This window comes from Archocentrus centrarchus, chromosome 10 (genome assembly GCF_007364275.1).
Source record: "Archocentrus centrarchus isolate MPI-CPG fArcCen1 chromosome 10, fArcCen1, whole genome shotgun sequence".
Classification (NCBI taxonomy): Eukaryota; Metazoa; Chordata; class Actinopteri; order Cichliformes; family Cichlidae; genus Archocentrus; species Archocentrus centrarchus.
This window is the reverse complement of record NC_044355.1, coordinates 35,160,619-35,178,922: the sequence shown is the minus strand read 5'-3', so window position 1 is coordinate 35,178,922 and position 18,304 is coordinate 35,160,619. Positions and strand designations below refer to the sequence as shown.

General features: G+C 43.3%; 1 protein-coding gene across 1 annotated transcript; it reads right to left on the bottom strand.

Annotated features, from left to right (window-relative positions):
• Positions 1-3,615: 3,615 nt before the first annotated feature.
• Positions 3,616-17,433, bottom strand: LOC115787458 (serine protease inhibitor Kazal-type 2-like). Its single transcript, XM_030740182.1, has 4 exons — positions 17,307-17,433; positions 16,222-16,322; positions 3,889-3,998; positions 3,616-3,752 (listed from the first exon to the last, which is right to left on the bottom strand). The coding sequence occupies exons 1-4, from the start codon at positions 17,353-17,355 to the stop codon at positions 3,701-3,703; spliced, it is 312 nt and encodes a 103-aa protein (XP_030596042.1). The 5' UTR covers positions 17,356-17,433; the 3' UTR covers positions 3,616-3,700.
• Between the last annotated feature and the right edge of the window lie 871 nt (positions 17,434-18,304).

Sequence of the window (18,304 nt, the reverse complement as noted above, 5' to 3'; positions counted from 1 at the left end):
TCTTTTGCCTCCCTCTTGTCTGATTGGTAGGTAGCATCCATCACATGACGTATTATTGGTATATATTAGGGGTGGGACTTTAACGCGTTAATTTCAATTAATTAATTACGGGGAAATTAACGAATTAAAAATTTTAATGCATTTTAATGGCACTTTGCACCAGAATGTTTCTCAGTACACGAGTTCCAGGCATACAGATTATATCGACGCACGATGCCAAAAATTCAGCAGCCGCATCCTGCGAAGGACCAGGCCCATGTCCTTCGCAGCCCATGAAGACCGCAAAGGCCGGAAGTGAGCGGCTAGCCTTCATATCAGCATCACCTGCCCTCACCTCTACGGAGCTCATGTTGCCTAGCAACCGTGAGTGCGAAGCACAGCTGTGTAAAAGCAGCTGGTTAAACGGAGAACGAACTTTTTCTCCTTTTTGTGGTTTAATTTTAAGTCTTTAATTCAAAATAAGCTGTTAAAACAAGCATAACACATTTCAACATCAAGGAATACAGCTAAGCGAATGATTAATTTCCAACTATATTAAGTGAGACATTAATGTTGAATAAAACTATCCAGTTACGATGCTTAACTTTAATTTCAGGAGTTTGCTTATCACTAGAGCACTTCCACCCTTCGTTGGTCTGTATAGTAGACTGGTGGGAAAATAAACCAAATTTTGAAGCTTAAGCTTACGTATATTGATTCATTCATCAACCAAACTTAAATTAATATTTATCATGTTAAATATTTAAATGTGATTAAAATGCGATTAATTTTGATTAATTAATTACAAAGCTCCTAATTAATTAGGTTATTTTTTTTAATCGAGTCCCACCCCTAGTATATATACAATTAGTCCTGCATTGTCTTTGTTAAGTCTGAAGAAGGGCAGTCTGTGGCCTGAAACGTCACTTGCTGTCAAGGTTTGTTTGGAATAAACATTATTCAGAGAAGCAGCCAACCCAGCCCCAAACTACTAGCCAGTCCCTACCCCCAGCAAGGTGCACGAAACCCGGGTGTGGGAAGACCCGCCCATCCCCTCCTCCCACTCAAAATGGTTGGAGTGATGTGTTAGGTGTATGTAGTGGGAGAAATGTGTATGACTGTGTGAAAGCTATTTAAACTTATTTCTTAACCTTAGTTCTTTCTCTACTCTTTTGCACTTCTATTTTACTGTACAAATTCAGATTTAGATGTATGTTTACACCGTTCCACCTCAGGTCTGAGAGTAAGGCAATTTCCATCCTCTGTATGTCCTGCACATATGTGGTATTGATGATAAAGAAACTTTGACTTTGATTTGAAATAAAACAGCTGTACATTTAGCTAGCAGACACACTGTACAACAAACTACACAGAAACAGTTTGTGTGTTTGCTGATATTTGCTTAGCTGATAGAAACATTGCATTCAAAATTACCTGCCACTTAAAACTTTACTTCATTTATGCTTGCTCCTCTTCTGTAGCTCTAGACACATGCTGAAGTATTGCAACCACAACGTATGACACCAAAAATCCTGTTCCAGATCATTATCACCAACATTAAACCCTGAGGATCCTGCTATAAATGATAAATTATGTTTTTGCGTCTTTCATCTCTTTGTATGCCATAAGCCCCTGTAGGATACACCAACAGGATTGTTTTTTATATGTTATTGTTGCCTCCATTTAGGTTCAAATTGGTTTGTTGTTTGAAGGCACACAGTAATGTGAAAAATGTCAGGATGTGGTATTGTTGTTGCTGTGGTGCTCTCCGACTTTTCCTTTTCCTCCAGGAGGCAGGCAGCATGGAGTCCCTCCGCCCCTCGAGGGCGGGACTGGTGGTCAGGGCAGTCACACCTGTTTCTCGTTTGGTGGCCATCAGTGCTGTATTTAAGGCTCTGCCTGATGCCGCAGTCTTTGCCAGAGTGTCTGTGATTGTGGGGTAGGAATTCCAGGCCTTCTTATGGATTTTTGCGCTTTTGCTCATGCCTCTGTGTTTGTCTTGCACTTATACTACTAGGTTCAACTCTGTTTCCAGTTGCCAGTACTTTGGCTATTCCCACCTGCCTTACCTACATTCTGCCTGCCTGCCCTCCTGGACAACCTCAAGGCTTCCACAGCAACTACATTTCCCTTCCACAGATTTCACAAGACCGGCACACAAGTAAGACTCTTTGCATCTTCCTGGAATAATCTGTGTAACACTACTTCTCACTGCCAAATATTTACTTCTCCTTCTCAATCCAGAGAGGCGCCCTCTCTCCACCAGTGTGCTCCCTCCACGCTTGGTCACTGCAAATGAACCCCCTATCTGGACCTCCCCTGGGATTTTCCCCACCTAACATTTTGACTTGGTTTTCTGTCATTGTAAATAAACTTTGTGCAGTTACTTCCAGCTGTCTTGTCCTGGTTTGCATTTGGGCTGTTAGCCATGACAAAAAAACCTTCCTCAAATCCATTAAACTGAAAGTAACAAGCCTGTTTTGAAAATTTAAGAAGTAGAAAGTACAGATATTTGTGTAAAAATGTAAGGAGTAAAAGTAAAAAGTTATCAGAAAAAAATACTCAAGTAAAGATACCTAAAAATTCTACTTAAGTACAATAATTATTTGTCCTTTGTTACTTCCCACCTCTGGTCATTCAGGAGGGACTCAAGAGTAGACCCACTACACCTCCACCTTGAAAGGAGCCAATTGACATGGTTTGGACATCTGACTAGGATACCTTCTAGGTGTTTTAGGCATGTTGTACTGGGAAGAGGCCTCAGGGCAGGCACCCTGGAGAGATTACATCTTTTGGTTGACTTTGGAATGCCCTGGTTCCTCCTAGAAGAGCTGGAGGAGGTGACAGGGGACAGGGAGGTCTGTCTGTCTCTGCTACCCCATGATCCAGACCCAAATAAGCAGCAGAAAATGGATGGATTTTTTTCTGAGAACCTCTTGGAAGTAATGAAATGCAATTAAACCACGATATGAAAACAGCTTTACTTAGAGTAACAAATTACATTTTAAGGAGTGTGGATGTAATTTGGGGTAAGATGCAGCACAGCAAGCACTTGCTAATCTGTGTATGAAATGATGTCATACATATGACAAGGGCTACACCTGATCTGGACTAGCACATACACCTGCAAAGTTAGATTGATGGGTTAGTGCGCCATGTGGGACTTGAAGTTGTGTTTCTGGATAAGACCAGAAAGTAGTCTATATACAGTAAGCAGCAAAGCAGTATGTTTTCACATTATCATGTAACAGCACAATTCTATACAATCTCAAGGGCCACTGGGCCCAGGAGGTAAAGGGAGCGATCTACTGTATAAGCCAAAAGCTAGAATTTAAAAATACAGCTGTGGAGGATATTACTACTGAATCGCTGCACTGTTTCAACTCCATGGATATACAGTATTTGTAATGCCGCACTAATTAATGGCCATTTAAATTTTTTCACTTACCAACAAGTCATCAACTATACCACACTGTGTACCCATAATGAATAGTTTTACCGGAACGGTTAAGTATCTTTGCCATTGCAGGACAGATTTCAGCCACTTATTTTTTTTTTTAATCAAATCTTTGTCTGGTGAGTATGACCAGTGTTACAGTCAGGATGTTTTAGTGCTAAAGCGTTAGACCAGAAACATGCTGTAGTATGTAACTTTATTGAGAAGACAAGGTACAAGGAATTAATGTGACCTTTTCAACAGCCATGAGTGCAACATAGCCATTTAGGAAGTGCATGGTCCCTTGCGTGCCACCTTCACATTATTCTTCTCTTCTCTGTAGGATAGAAAACATTGCATAGATTGAAAACCACTGAGGATTTGTGTGTGTGTGTGTGTGTGTGTGTGTGTGTGTGTGTGTGTGTGTGTGTGTGTGTGTGTGTGTGTTGGGGGAGGCATGCATGTTTACATACCTGTTCTTCTTGCACAGAACACACTCAGTGTCATAGGTTTTTCCATCACTCCCACATACTGGATCATACTGCTTGGTGCAGAATCCTCCTTCATACTTCTGACAGTCAGGCTGGATACAATAACAGGCAATTTTATTTTATTTATAATTCAATTCAGTCTTTTCAGTTATATTTATATAGCACCAAATCACAACAACAGTCACCTCAAAGCTCTTTTTATTGTAGGGTATGACCCCCCCCCCCCCCCATGAGCAATTACTTGGTGACAGTGGGAAGGAAAATCTCCCTTTTAACAGGAAGAAACCCCCAGCAGAACCAGGCTCAGGGAGGAGCAGCCATCTGCTGCAACGAGTTTGGGGTGAGGGGAAAAGATACAGTGTGGAAGAGAACCAAATGTTAATAATAACTAATACTTAAATGCAAAGTGGTGTATAAACACAGAGCGTGAAAAGTGGTGAGAGAACAAACAATCAGTGCATCACGTGAAGCCCTCGGCTGTTTGAGCCTATTTCAGCATAACTAAGGGAGGATTCAGGGTCACCTAATCTATCTTGTCTGGGGGCTTGTCCCCCAGGTAGGGTCTCCCATGCAAATTGGTCCTGGGTGAGGGGCCAGACAAAGATTGTTTCGAAAAACCCCTATGGAAGAATCATCAAGGGAACTGTTTACCCTGCCCGGGATTGGGTTACCGAGGCCCCACACTGGAGGCAGCCCTAGGGAGGGAACCCGAGGGAGAGTGTCTGGTGGCCAGGCATTAATCTGTCGTGCCCAGCTGGGCACAGTCCAAAAAGGAGACATGGGCCAAATGACAGTTCAGAGTACCCACCCTTCTTGGAGTCACTGGGTCGGGTGCTTTCTTCAGCTCTCAGCTGAGACAGTCGTACTTTTCTTCTCTCCCGAGCCCTTCCTTTTTCCCCTGCTTTGCTGCTTGCTGCTTTAGAGCCTCTCTTCACACAACTTCCGAACTGGAATTTATAATTATGGATCTGGTCAGCTGGTCTCTCAACGTCATTGTTTTGATCAGATTTTCACCATGAGGAGATTGGGGGAAGGAGAACCCTATTCTCTCTTATCAATTGACATTCCAGCTGGCTACGTTATGGATTCCTGTGTGGTGTGGAAAATGACGTGCCTGGCCGTATTGTCAATGGAATACACACACATTTGGCTTATTGACACTGGGGTTTCTCCGAATTGGACCTGGAGATACCTGGCTTGTCATTGCAATTCAGGAAGTCTAGGCAGCTGTCTGGCCTTGGTAAGGCTGCTTATGATGGGAACGCGGGAAGGGTACAGACTCAAACTCAGACTCTGTATATCTGGAGCTGATTCGAGGGGTAAGGTCTTGGAGAGGTATGTATCTGTTTCTGCACGGCAAAGGAACGAACCAAGAAGATTCGGATGAATTGGATTTTTCGCCACAGAGAGGTGCCAGTAAGACTGAAGGCTGTCAACAAATTAATCAGTACAGTCTGTAAAACAAGTCGTGGAATCAGGAATTTGGCTCCCTGGCGGCCTTGGACTGCCGCTTATCAAATTGTCTCTGGGATGTTTGTAAACAGATGCTCTATGCCCCCGCTGTCCTGTCTTCTTCTGACCTGTGTTGGACTGAGCTCCCTGACCTAGCCGCTGATGAAGTCTACATCTTATCAGAACTGTTAGCTGAGGAGGGAGTTTGAGTCAGCCCCACAGTAGCCCGACACCCCCTCCTCGCCTCCGCTGGCTCCCCTGTCCATCCCTCCCCACCCTAGTGCTCCCATGCTATATGTTTCTGCTCTGTCGCAGAGGTTTTTGTAACCTTATACTGTGTATGTGCATATGTATACAAAGTATGAGATGATTTTTTCCCTCACTCATCCCTATATGTTTTCACTATTGTTTCTGTCTTTTTAATGGCAGCACCTCCAGAAGGGGGGCAGCATGGCCACAGTTCACCTATCTCCCCATGTTTGTTCTGTTTGTCTTCTTGGATGGGTGTTCTGTTAACTGTAATTTCCCCATTGTGGGATCAATAAAGTATCATCATCATCATCATCATCATCATCATCATCATGCTCCATCTGGTGACTCCTACTCAGAGAGTTCATCATTCACGTGAGCAATGACAGTAAGACCAGGAGGGGTGTGATTGGAAGGAATGGCCTGCCTGATCTGAACTCAAATGGTGTTGTGTGCAAACCACAGTTTGTTCATAACAAACACCATGTTCAATCATAAGGATGTCCATAAGAACATGTGGCAGCAGGACACCCTAGGTCAGGGGAGGCCTCATGACAGACCCAGGACAGATTATATCTCTGGCCTGGGAATGCCTTGGGGTTCCCCTGGATGAGCTGGAGGAGCTGACTGGGGAGACGGAGGTCTGGGCTTCTCTGCTTAGGGTGCTGACCCCACGACCCGGCCCTGGATAAGCGGAAGAAAATGGATGGATGGATGATTCAGACCACTGTAGCTCTATACTTTTCTGCTCTTCTTTGGGCACTGTAAGTGCTTTATAGGAAAAACAACTCAGCTTTAAAATAAAAAAGACATATTACAGTTTTTCTTGATTGTTTACACACAAATACTGGTACTTGAGACACAATGACCACAACATGTAACTCATGCACCAACCCTCTGAGCCAATTCTGCTAAACTACAAGCACAATTCCTGCTTTACACTGAAATTGCAGTTCTAAAACACAATACACACAATTTTCTGCATTTGGCACAATTTCCATGAAGAAAATCTCTTGTTTTCACAAGGAACACATTGTCATTCAAAATTCTAAGTTAATTGCCCTACTATGCACACTGACTCATCACATGGGCAAACACCTGTCACACTGTCTGATAATTAGCAATCGGAGTTTTAGTATAAAAGGGCAACAGGTGAGCTCTTCTGTTTTGGAGCAATGGATGCCAACATTGGAAACAGAGCCACAGCCAGAGGAGAGAGTAAAAGGAGAATAGGGAGGACAACAATGACAGAAGCTGGTCAAAGAGTACAGCCAAATTTGAGCAGGTACACTTTAGCATCCATCATCTGGACTTTCCAAAATGAGAATAAGTAAGAAATCGACCCTCACTAGAAAACTGCGTTACTGCGTATCAATACAGTGCTCAATGTGTACAGTAGTACAGTATTACCTGTGGACTGTTCTGTAAGACTGTGAAAATAAAGTATATTTCAAGTATTTGGGAAATGTATTCCTACTTTGTATTCCTAAACAGTATTTACAATAGTCTACTATTTGTATTGCAGGACTGAAAGATTACCAACACAAGGTGGACAGGAACGTCTTCTGTCTCCTGAACAGGAAACTGAAATCATGAACATGGTCCTAGAAAATAACGCCAAAACATTACGGCAAATACAAAGAAGAATTATAGAGATCTTAATGAGATCTTAATGAGATCTTTCAAAATTTTGATATGGTAAGCTTATCAAGGCTGGACCGTGTCTTGCACAGAAATGATCTGAGGATGAAGCAGGTCTACAGTGTGCCGTTTGAAAGCAATTTAGAAAGAGTCAAAGAACTGCGATATAACTATGTGCAAGTAAGTCCTATACAATCTCACAATTGATGCATCATTTCAACACTGTATGAATTATACATATTTCAGTACTGTAATCATAATAATTGTGCTTCACAGTAGTGACCATGCACTCCATGTCTATTTCTGATATTGTCATGTGTGTTACAGAGAGTCCTTGAGCAAGAGGTGGCTGTAGTGGAGCACCAGTTCATCTTCATTGATGAGATTGGATTCAACGTCACAAAAAGATGAAGGAGGGGAAGAAATATCATTGGCCAACATGCCATTGTTAAAGTCCCTGGCCAGCACGGAGGAAACATCATGTCATCCATCACCATGCTACCCTTGGCCCCTACAACACTGCCCATCTGATCACATTCCTGGACTCCCTACACGACACACTCATTCCACCAGATCAGACAGATGGCCCAAGGCAGCTCAGGTACGTTGTCATTTGGGACAACGTCAGTTTCCACCAGGCTGCTCTGGTTCATGACTGGTTCACTGCCCACCCACGCTTTTCAGTTGTTTATCTCCCTCTATATTCACCATTCCTCAATCCTATTGAGGAATTTTTTTCTGCCTGGAGATGGAAAGTGTCTGAGCAAAATCCACAAATGCGTATACCCCTTCTCCAAGCTATGCATGTGGAGATGTAGCACTTGATGCTTTTCATGGCTGGATTCGCCATGATGATACTTCCCCTGCTGCTTGGCCAGCATTGCTTGTGATGTGGATGAGGTGCTGTAGCCAGTCCGAGACAGAAGCGAGGATGCAGCATGGTTTTTTTTACTGTAACTGTATACAGTAAATTCTTCTTTTTGTATGTAGACCTCTGTGTGCACCTTTGTGTTGGTTGGGATGGACAGTGTGTACATTGTTTTTGTGGAAAAAATAAAATATATTTGTTTCTGTGTATTTGTGTGTTCTGAGTATAAAAACAATATTCTAAAATATTTTACAACACACTTATGTATGTACTGTAGTAAGTGTAACACTGAACAAAAAAAAGGCCAGAGTCATTATGATGAATGGAGAAGTAGTGTTTTCCATTCATCATAGTGTTTTACATTGAGCACATTAGTGTTCAACTTATCAATGTCTATTCATATGATGGTTTGTGTGTGTCATCTGAGAACAAACTACAATTTTAAGAAGAGATAACATTGTTTTGAATGTAGAGTTTCATTTTGCAGAAGAATTGAAGGGTTTTGCCCATTGTGTGTATGTGTGGTTTTTTTTTTTATTTGTTTGTAGAGTTCTGAGAGTATGAGGCATGCTTTCACAAAATGTGTGTAAACAATAGAGAAAAACTCTAAACAAGGCAAAGACCCTGCACTCCCATCTAGCTTCCACCCAATCTTGCTCATAAATGTAAACCTTCAAATAATTGCAGTCTTTGCCAGAAGATTATAAAATATCACTCCATTCACATTACATCCTGACCAAACAGGTTGCAGGTCTTTACAACAGTGCCCCACATGACTAATGCTGCTGCAATTAGACACGTTTCTCCGTGGGTGATAAGGAGTAGCGCATGCTAGCCGTGTGCATTCATGCACAAACTTAGAACCACATACACGTACTTACACCTACATCACCATGCCCGCATACTCTTTGGACTCACTCCTGTATGCCAAGTGCCACGCAACTTGTATGTGATCCATCCTTTTGACAAACATTAAAGTCTATCTGGAACAAACTCTCTGTGCCCTACTCTCTGACTGGAGTCTCTGTCCTGAGAGGAACTATCAAACCAGCCTCCCAGAGAAACCTCTCCAACAAAACCCCATTCCCTAAACCAAATCCACAGAAGCCGTAATGAACTTCTTGAATCACAAACTCCAGGCCAAACCGCGAACACAGTTCAGGCACTTAGAAACATCCGGTGCAACTCAATCACTCTCTTTACCGTAACAGCAAACACATTCTCAGTCACTGAACACATTGTTGCAAAACCGTAAACACTCGCAGCAAAATGCGAACACAACTCCAACACCACTGTCAGCTGTTACACACAGCAACTCCAAATTGAACACACATTTGTCATATGATGTGACCAGACCAACTGGGAAGGATAAAAGTCAGTTTAGTGTGGCACATGTGCATCTACAATGGACAGATACATACAGAGAGGCAGAGGAGGAAGAGTGCGTGTGAGAGGTGGTGGCCGAGCAGGAAGGGGACAAGGACGACAAGAACAATCATCACCAATGAGATACGGGCAACCATTGTACACCATGTCCTCGTCCACAGGATGACCATGAGGGAACTCACTCTGTGCAGCCATTGGTAACTTGAGGGGTCCTCCACAGTCATGCTAACCTGGGCCCATACAATACTGGACACCTCCTCACATTCCTGGGTGGTCTACAGGATCACATGGTGATCAGCTGGCTCAGCCAGCAGTCCCTCCTGTATGCGTCATAGTTTGGGACAATGTGAACTTTCACTGTGCCGTCCAGATACGCGAGTGGTTCACAAACAACCAGTGCTACATGAACATGTTCCATCCACCTTACAGCCCCTTCTTCAATCCAGTAGAGGGGTTTTTCTCTGTGTGGAGGTGGAAGGTGTTTGACCGACAGCATGTGACGATGTTAATATAGAGTCCTGTCAAGGCTGAATTCGGTACACAAGGGGGTTTTTCCCCCGTCGCCTGGCAAGAGACTGCATTGCCTGTGGTGTATATGAGGTCCTCTGGCCAGGCCACGCACACAGACATGATGGTGCAGACTGAATCTGTCGTACAGTCATGTGCTTTCTGTTGTATGTTATTTTATTTTTTTACTTAGATATTGTTTATCTACATTCAGTACTATCATGTCACTCCGACTATGGCAGTGTTTCACTGTCTACACTTGAAATAAACATTTTATGCTGACTATATGCCCTGGATGCTGTGTCTTAAATTATTTGATGTAGTGTGTAACAGGAAACTGAAAGACCTGAAAAAGACAACACATCCTCCCGTGTAAATTCAGAGGTGGGGACGAGTCACAACCCCAGGGACCAGGAGAGGCCAGGCCAAACACAGGGAAATGTCAATATTTTCCAGCAATTCAAAAACAACAGCCTCACCTGGATTCCAGCTTTATACCCCCCTCTTCCTCTTCCTGCACCAACAGAAGCTTTGGCAGTGCTGAACAGCAACAGCAACTTTGGCTATTGGGGTAAATAGAGGCAAATAAGAGGCTCCATGACCAAGACCCAAAAAAGGAGCATTATAATTCCCCATATAAGCATAAATGTTCAGCAGTATGTCTTTCATACACCCAGTGAGCAGCAAGACCATCATAAACCATAAGCATATCAACATCAAAATAAAAACAAAAACAACAGCTGACCAACCAGCAGTGAAGGTGAAGCCAAATACAGGCACCATTTTGAGAGTGCAGAACTACAGGAGCTGTCTTCTGTGAGCTCTTATGTTTTATTTATATAGTGCCAAATCCCAACAAACAAGTTGCCTGAAGGTGTTTTATATTTTAAGGTAAAGACTGATGCTTACAGAGAAAACCCAACAATCAAAACAACACCCTATGTGCAAGCACTTGGCGACAGAAGAAGAAACCTCGTTAAGAAACAGGCTCAGGGAGTGGCAATCAAGTGACGGGTTGGGGGTAAGGGTGTGTCTTTCAAGCCATGGAAAACCTAGGAGTCAACGCTGTGTGTGGAGCAGAGAAAATGTGAAACAGCAAAGATCTATGAATACATGAGGAAGATGGCCACAAAGGACCATGTGCTTAGTGAGTACCTCAGGCAGCAGATACCTGAAATAGAAGAGGAGCAAGAACAGGAACCATCATGGAAGGACAGGTCTCTTCATGGCATGTGCCACCGGCAGATAGAAGAAGTGGCTGATATCGAAAATTTTACCAATGGCTGAACAAAGTTGGATTGAAAGACAGCACAGAGGCACTAATCATGGCAGCACAGGAACATGCTGTAGATCAAGAGAGGCTGGCGTCTGGTGCAGGCTGTGCAGAGATGCCACTGAGACAATCCAGCACATAACAGCAGGGTGCAAGATGCTAATAGATGGCGCAAGATGGCGCCGGTGAGGTCAGCAGCCGTCGTACCTGCTCCTACGCTTTGTTTGTATATATTAGGTTTAGCTTTAATTCTGGACTTTATAATTCCGCCTGCTCTGTGTCATATCACGTATGACAGACAGACTCTTTTTAATATCAGAATACAGCACTCTGGCTGTATTCTGACACCTTTTTCTCCCGACCCGGCTTGGCCCCAGGAGATCCTGCATTTCCAGTGGGCCAGCTCAAACAAAGGAGGGCGCGGAGCACCCAGGTCACGGACAAGGCTCCGAGGGAAAAGAGCCGGCGTAAGAGAGAGGCTGAGGCGTAGAGCGCACCAAACGCCACTGCCGAGCATCCTGTTGGCTAATGTCCAGTCACTGGATAACAAGCTGGACGAACTCAGGGCCAGGATACAGTTTCAGAGGGACATAAGGGACTGCAACATCATCTGTCTCACGGAGACATGGCTGACTCCCCCCCCCCCCAACCACGCCGTACAGCCGTCGGAGTTCTTCAGTGTTCATCGCACGGACAGAACGAGTGAGTCTGGAAAATCAAGAGGAGGAGGTGTGTGCCTAATGATTAATAACAACTGGTGTGACAGTAGGAATGTCGTCCCTCTGAAACAATCATGTTCACCTAACCTGGAGCTCCTAACCCTGAAATGCCGCCCCCACTACCTGCCCCGCGAGTTCACTTCTGTCATCTTCAGCGCCGTCTATATTCCACCTCAGGCGGACACAAACACTGCACTATCCGAGCTACATAAGATAAGATAAGATAAGATAAGATAAGATAAGATAAGATAAGATAAGATAAGATAAAACTTTAATGATCCCACGACAGGGAAATTTGCGCATTACAGCAGCTCAGTACAGAAAACTAAAAATAGAATAGAATAAAATAAAATAAAATAAAATAAAATAAAATAGAAAAACACTATACACATATACATAAGCACTATATACAGAAAATATATAGTCAATACACACATGTACATATACACACATATACACACACATCAAAACACTATATACAGATATCAAAATATTATATACATTTGTAGCCGGTAAGGTACACAGCATACACGGTATGCATTATATGGGTGAGTGTAATAAATAAAATGTATCTGGACTGTATGGATAAAGTGATGGCAGAGGAGGTAAAGTGTCCAAGTGACTCAAGACATTATGAAAGTGTTGTACAGTCTAACTGCTGTTGGGATGAATGACCTGCAAAAGCGCTCCTTCCTGCAACGAGGATGTTTCAGTCTCTGACTGAAGGAGCTGCTCAGCTCACCCACGGTCTCATGAAGAGGGTGATGGGGGTTGTCCATGATGGATGTCAGCTTTGCTAACATCCTCCTCTCACCCATCACCATCACAGACTCCAGAGGACATCCCAACACAGAGCTAGACCTCCGCACCAGTTTGTCGATCCTGCTCCTGTCCCTTTCGGTGCATCCACCCCCCCCAGCAGGCCACTGCATAGAAAAGGGCAGATGCTACCACTGAGTCATAAAAAGTCTTTAACAGAGTCCTGCAGACACCAAAGGACCTCAGTCTCCTCAGCAGGTGGAGTCGACTCTGGCCCTTCTTATACAGGACGTCTGTGTTTGTTGTCCAGTCCAACTTGTTATTGAGATGAACACCCAGGTATTTGTAGGAGACCACTGTCTCCATGTCCTTTCCCTGGATGTTCACCGGTGCTGTAGGGCGTGGCTTCCTCCTTAAGTCTATGACCATCTCCTTCGTCTTGCTGGCGTTGATTTGGAGTGCGTTGTTCTCACACCAGCCGACAAAGTCACTGATGACACCCCTGTATTCCTGGTCATTCCCATCTGATACACATCCGATGATGGCTGTATCATCTGAGAACTTCTGTAGGTGGCAATGGTCCGAGTCTATTGAGGCTATTTCCACCTATCAGGCTAACCAGCGTGATGTGGCTCTCATCGTAGCCGGGGACTTTAACAGTGCAAACTTGAAAAAGGTAATACCGGAGTTTATTCAACACATAGACTGCCCCACCAGAGGAGAGAGGACCCTAGACCACTGCTACTCTCCATTCAAAGAGGGCTACAAAGCAAAGCCTCTTCCGCCTTTTGGGAAGTCCGATCACACCTCTGTCCTTCTCATGCCGAAATACAAACAAAGGCTCAGGCAGGAACCCCCTGCTGTGAGAGAAGTGACACGGTGGTCTGATCAAACAGAGGCCGCTCTGCAGGGTGCGTTGGATTCAACCGACTGGGACATGTTTCGCAGCAGCACGGGCGGAGACATCGAGGAGTTTTATGGAAACTGTTGTGGGATTTATTGGGAAAGTTGTTGATGACACTTCACTTAGGAGGACCATCAGGACTTTTCCCAACCAGAAGCCGTGGGTGGATAAATCTGTCCGCGACGCCCTGAGGTCCCGCACCGTTGCCTACAACTCCGGCCTCGCCTCTGGGAACATGGAGGACTACAAGGTTGCATCATACAACGTCCGCAGAGCAGTGAAAGAGGCAAAACATCGCTACGGCCGCAGACTGGAACAGCAACTACAACAGTCTGACTCCAGGGGACTGTGGCAGGGACTACGCACCATCACGGACTACAAAGCACCACACACACCCCCGGTGAGTGCCGACGCTTCTCTGGCTGATGAACTCAACAACTTCTTTGCGCGCTTCGAGTCGGGAAGCCGACAGCCCGCTGCGCTCCCGGCCGGAGGGGCGGAGACACTCACTGTGACGGAGCGCGACGTGAGGAGGGCGTTTAGACGTGTAAACACCAGGAAAGCGGCTGGACCAGACGGTATTAGTGGACGTGTCCTTAAGACCTGCGCTGACCAGCTGGCACCTGTGTTTACACTGATATTCAACCTCTCACTGAAACTGTGTGTGATTCCCACCTGCTTTAAAAAGTCCATCATAGTCCCAAAGAAACCACACCCCAGCAGCCCCAATGACTTCAGGCCCATAGCACTCACCTCTGTGGTGATGAAGTGTTTTGAGAGACTCATCAAGACATTCATCACCTCCTCACTGCCCACCACCCTCGACCCACTACAGTTCGCATACCGGCCAGACAGATCCACAGATGACGCCATAACCTTCCTCCTCCACAAGACCCTTTCTCACATAGACACCGGTAAGGGGAACTATGTGAGAGTGCTGTTTGTAGATTACAGCTCAGCATTCAACACCATAGTTCCCTCCAGGCTGGTCTCTAAGCTGCTGGACCTGGGCCTGGGCCCATCCCTGTGCAGGTGGGTTCACAGCTTCCTGACCAGCAGACCACAGGTGGTACGAGTGGGTCACCTCACCTCATCCTCCCTCATCCTCAACACCGGTTCCCCCCAAGGCTGTGTGCTCAGCCCTCTGCTGTACTCACTGTACACCCATGACTGCGAGGCCACGTCAGAGTCCAACGTCATCATCAAGTTTGCAGACGACACTGCTGTTGTGGGACTAATCTCTCACAATGAAGAGACACCCTACAGGAGAGAGGTCTCCCGCCTGGAGAACTGGTGCCAGGAGAACCACCTCCTGCTCAACGTCAGCAAAACAAAGGAACTGATCGTGGACTTCAGCAGGAAGCAGCAGAGGGACTACCATCCACTTGTCATCAGTGGTGCTGAGGTGGAAAGAGTGGACACTTTCAAATACCTGGGAGTGACCATCTCACAGGACCTGTCCTGGACTCATCACATTAACATCACTGTGAAGAAGGCCAGACAGCGTCTCTACCTCCTCAGGCGGCTGAGAGACTTCAAGCTCCCACTCAAGGTGCTCAGGAACTTTTACACCTGCACCATCGAGAGCATCATGCGTGGGAGCATCACCACCTGGATGGGAAACTGCACCAAGCAGGACTTCATGGCCCTAAAAAGGGTGGTCCGTTCAGCTGAACGGACCATCAGAACCACCCTCCCCAACCTGCAGGACATTTACACCAAGCAGTGCAGGCTGAGGGCCATGAAGATCCTAAAACAGCCCAACCACCCCGGACACTCTCTCTTCTCCCTGCTCCCATCAGGCCGGCGTTACCGCTGCCTGAGGGCTAAGACTGAAAGGTTGAAGAAGAGTTTTTACCCACAAGCCATCCGTCTGCTCAACTCTGAGCCCTAACTGGACTATCATTGCACAATGTAAATATTATAATTTATAATCTATAATTCCACGTAAAAGTGTGTATAGTGTATAGTATATAGAGTATAGTGTATAGTGTATAGTGTGAATTACTTATTTTTATTTTTATTCTTCTTATTTATATGTGTGTGTATATATGGTTGCAGGTACAAAATACATTTCACTGTGCATTGTACTGTGTATAACTGTGCATGTGACAAATAAACACTATCTTATCTTATCTTATCTTATCTTATCTAATAGGCAGGGAATACATGGAGCACTGTAACCAAGTGGCTGGCATAATATACAGGAACATCTGTGTCAAGTATAAGTCTCAAGATCAAAATGGGATATGCCCCCAAGGGTGGTTGAGAATGATAGAGCCAAGATCCTGTGGGAGAAATGGACCTATTGTATGTTAGCTCAGTGTTTAGAGCGTGACATATTTGTGAGACGGACAATGTTCAAATCAGCTAAAATGTCTGCCAGGGGTAGGGTTTGATGTCCCCGGCACCACTTGGCCTTTGTGGCGCTTCTGAAAATAGAAATTTATCATAGGATAAAGGTAATCAATATGAAGAATTTTGTATTGATTTTTACTCATCTGTGCCAGACAGGTGAAATAAAAATACAGAATAAGATAAATTCCAATAGTCATACCTCTGTGTGTTCAGCAAGAGCTTCTGCTTTTGGGCCTCCCAATGTCCTCGTCTTGTACGTGTTTAGAAACTGAGATGTTGTCTCATCCTTCTGGGAAAGGACTAGACAAACATACATGCATGTGTGTATTTCTATACATGCAACAACCCTATTTAAACCATCACCACTAAATATTTAGAGTACTTGGAAAAAAGTCCCCCATTTGTCAAAATTATTTGCTTTATCTCATGAACACCCCCCCCCCCCCACCCCACCCCACCCCACACACACACACACATACAAAACAGTTCCTTACATAAAATAAAAAATTTTGATGAGTGTAACGAGCATTTTGTCCAAACAAATGTAATCCAGGTAAGCACAATAAGACGATCTCCTCAGAATATCCTGTTACTTTGTTCCACAATGGGTCTTTTGTGTGAGAAAACAATACTAAAACTGAACATGCTTCTTTTGGTTGAAAAAACATGTTTTAGGTCTCTTAAAATGCAATACCAAAAAAACTACTTAAAATTTGCAAAAACTATTCTAATGTAAATATATTCCTATTATATATATATATATATATATATATATATATATATATATATATATATATATATATATATATATATATATATATATATATATATATATATATATTCCTCTTCAAAATTTACTGGTACTAAGATAAGGCTTCATAATAATCTAAAAAAGCAATCCACTACAGTTTTGTTCTGCCATGGGATGGTTTATTTCTTTAACTGTTTATTTTATTTTATTTTTCTATTTGAAAAAAAGTCACATTTTGTTTATTACATACTAGCTGTAAATCATAAAAATACATAGTATTATGATTTTAGACATTTTAGTATTGTTTCATTTTTGCATAATAAAAGAAACAGTCATCCCTTTGTTACAATAATTTTTACAATTTGTAATCTTAATTTCAAATTAATCTTGCTGGTAATCCCCCAACAAATCTCAAATAACGCACTCTGTACATACAAAAAACCTCTATTAAAAAGCATAAATGGTTATTTAAAGAAGCATCTGAGACAAAATGATTTGTTAAGATAATGAGTTTGTGCCATTGATGAACTCACCAGAGACAGAAAACAGCAGAAAAGGACAGAGCAGCACATTCAGCTTCATTGCTTACAATTTGTAGATGTGTTTCTGTGGGCAGCAGGTGTGTGTTTCACACAATATGTTATCCTAATATACACAAACTGTCAAGCTGACTGGAACAGTCCTTTGATTGGCTTCATTGTGAAGGAAAGGAGATCCTCCCATAAGAATATGTCACTGTATATAAAGAATAACAGTATGCAAAAACAAATATCCAGTTACAGATGTAGGAAGGCATGCAGTGATGCCCATACTAAAAAATACCTTGTCTTTTGCTTACTAAAAGTGTGCAATTGTCTAATTTTGTAGTTTTGCATTTGTGCAAAATAGCTTTTTTCTAAAAAAAAAAAGAAAAAAAAAAAAGAAAGAAAGAAAGAAAAAAGAGAAAAAGAAAAGAAAAATGCCACTGTGTACTAAAATATACTATTTCTAATGAGGCACTACACTTCATTACACAATACTTTATAGGTACTATATTGCACTATTATTAGAACCTTTATGTTGCACTTCATGGTAATATAACATATTGTATTAATAGCTGCACACTGTAATGTGCAGTACTCTGCAAAAGTTTGGAGCCACCTGTCATTTCTTTATATTTTGCTTCCAAGGAGCCAGATGTTGGCATTTTTATCACTTTGACCTTCAGATTGCTCTATTGATCTATTGAGCTGTTTGTCAAATTTTGACCAATAAATAATTAAGCTGACCTTGAAGACCTTGGTGGATGTAAGCCAAATTTTAAGGCATTGTTAATATGACCCCAGTCTACACCCCTGCAGAGTTTTATCAGAACTAATTCAAAACTTTTTAAGCTTTGATGTTTAAAGACAGAATGGCACGCAGGCACACAAGCAAACATAACCTCCTTGGTGGAGGTAATTACACAAAAGCTTGCCCAGGAGAGTGTTGATGAATAAAAGTAGTCAGACCAAATATTGACTTTAAATCTTGTTAAAGTTGTACAAACTCT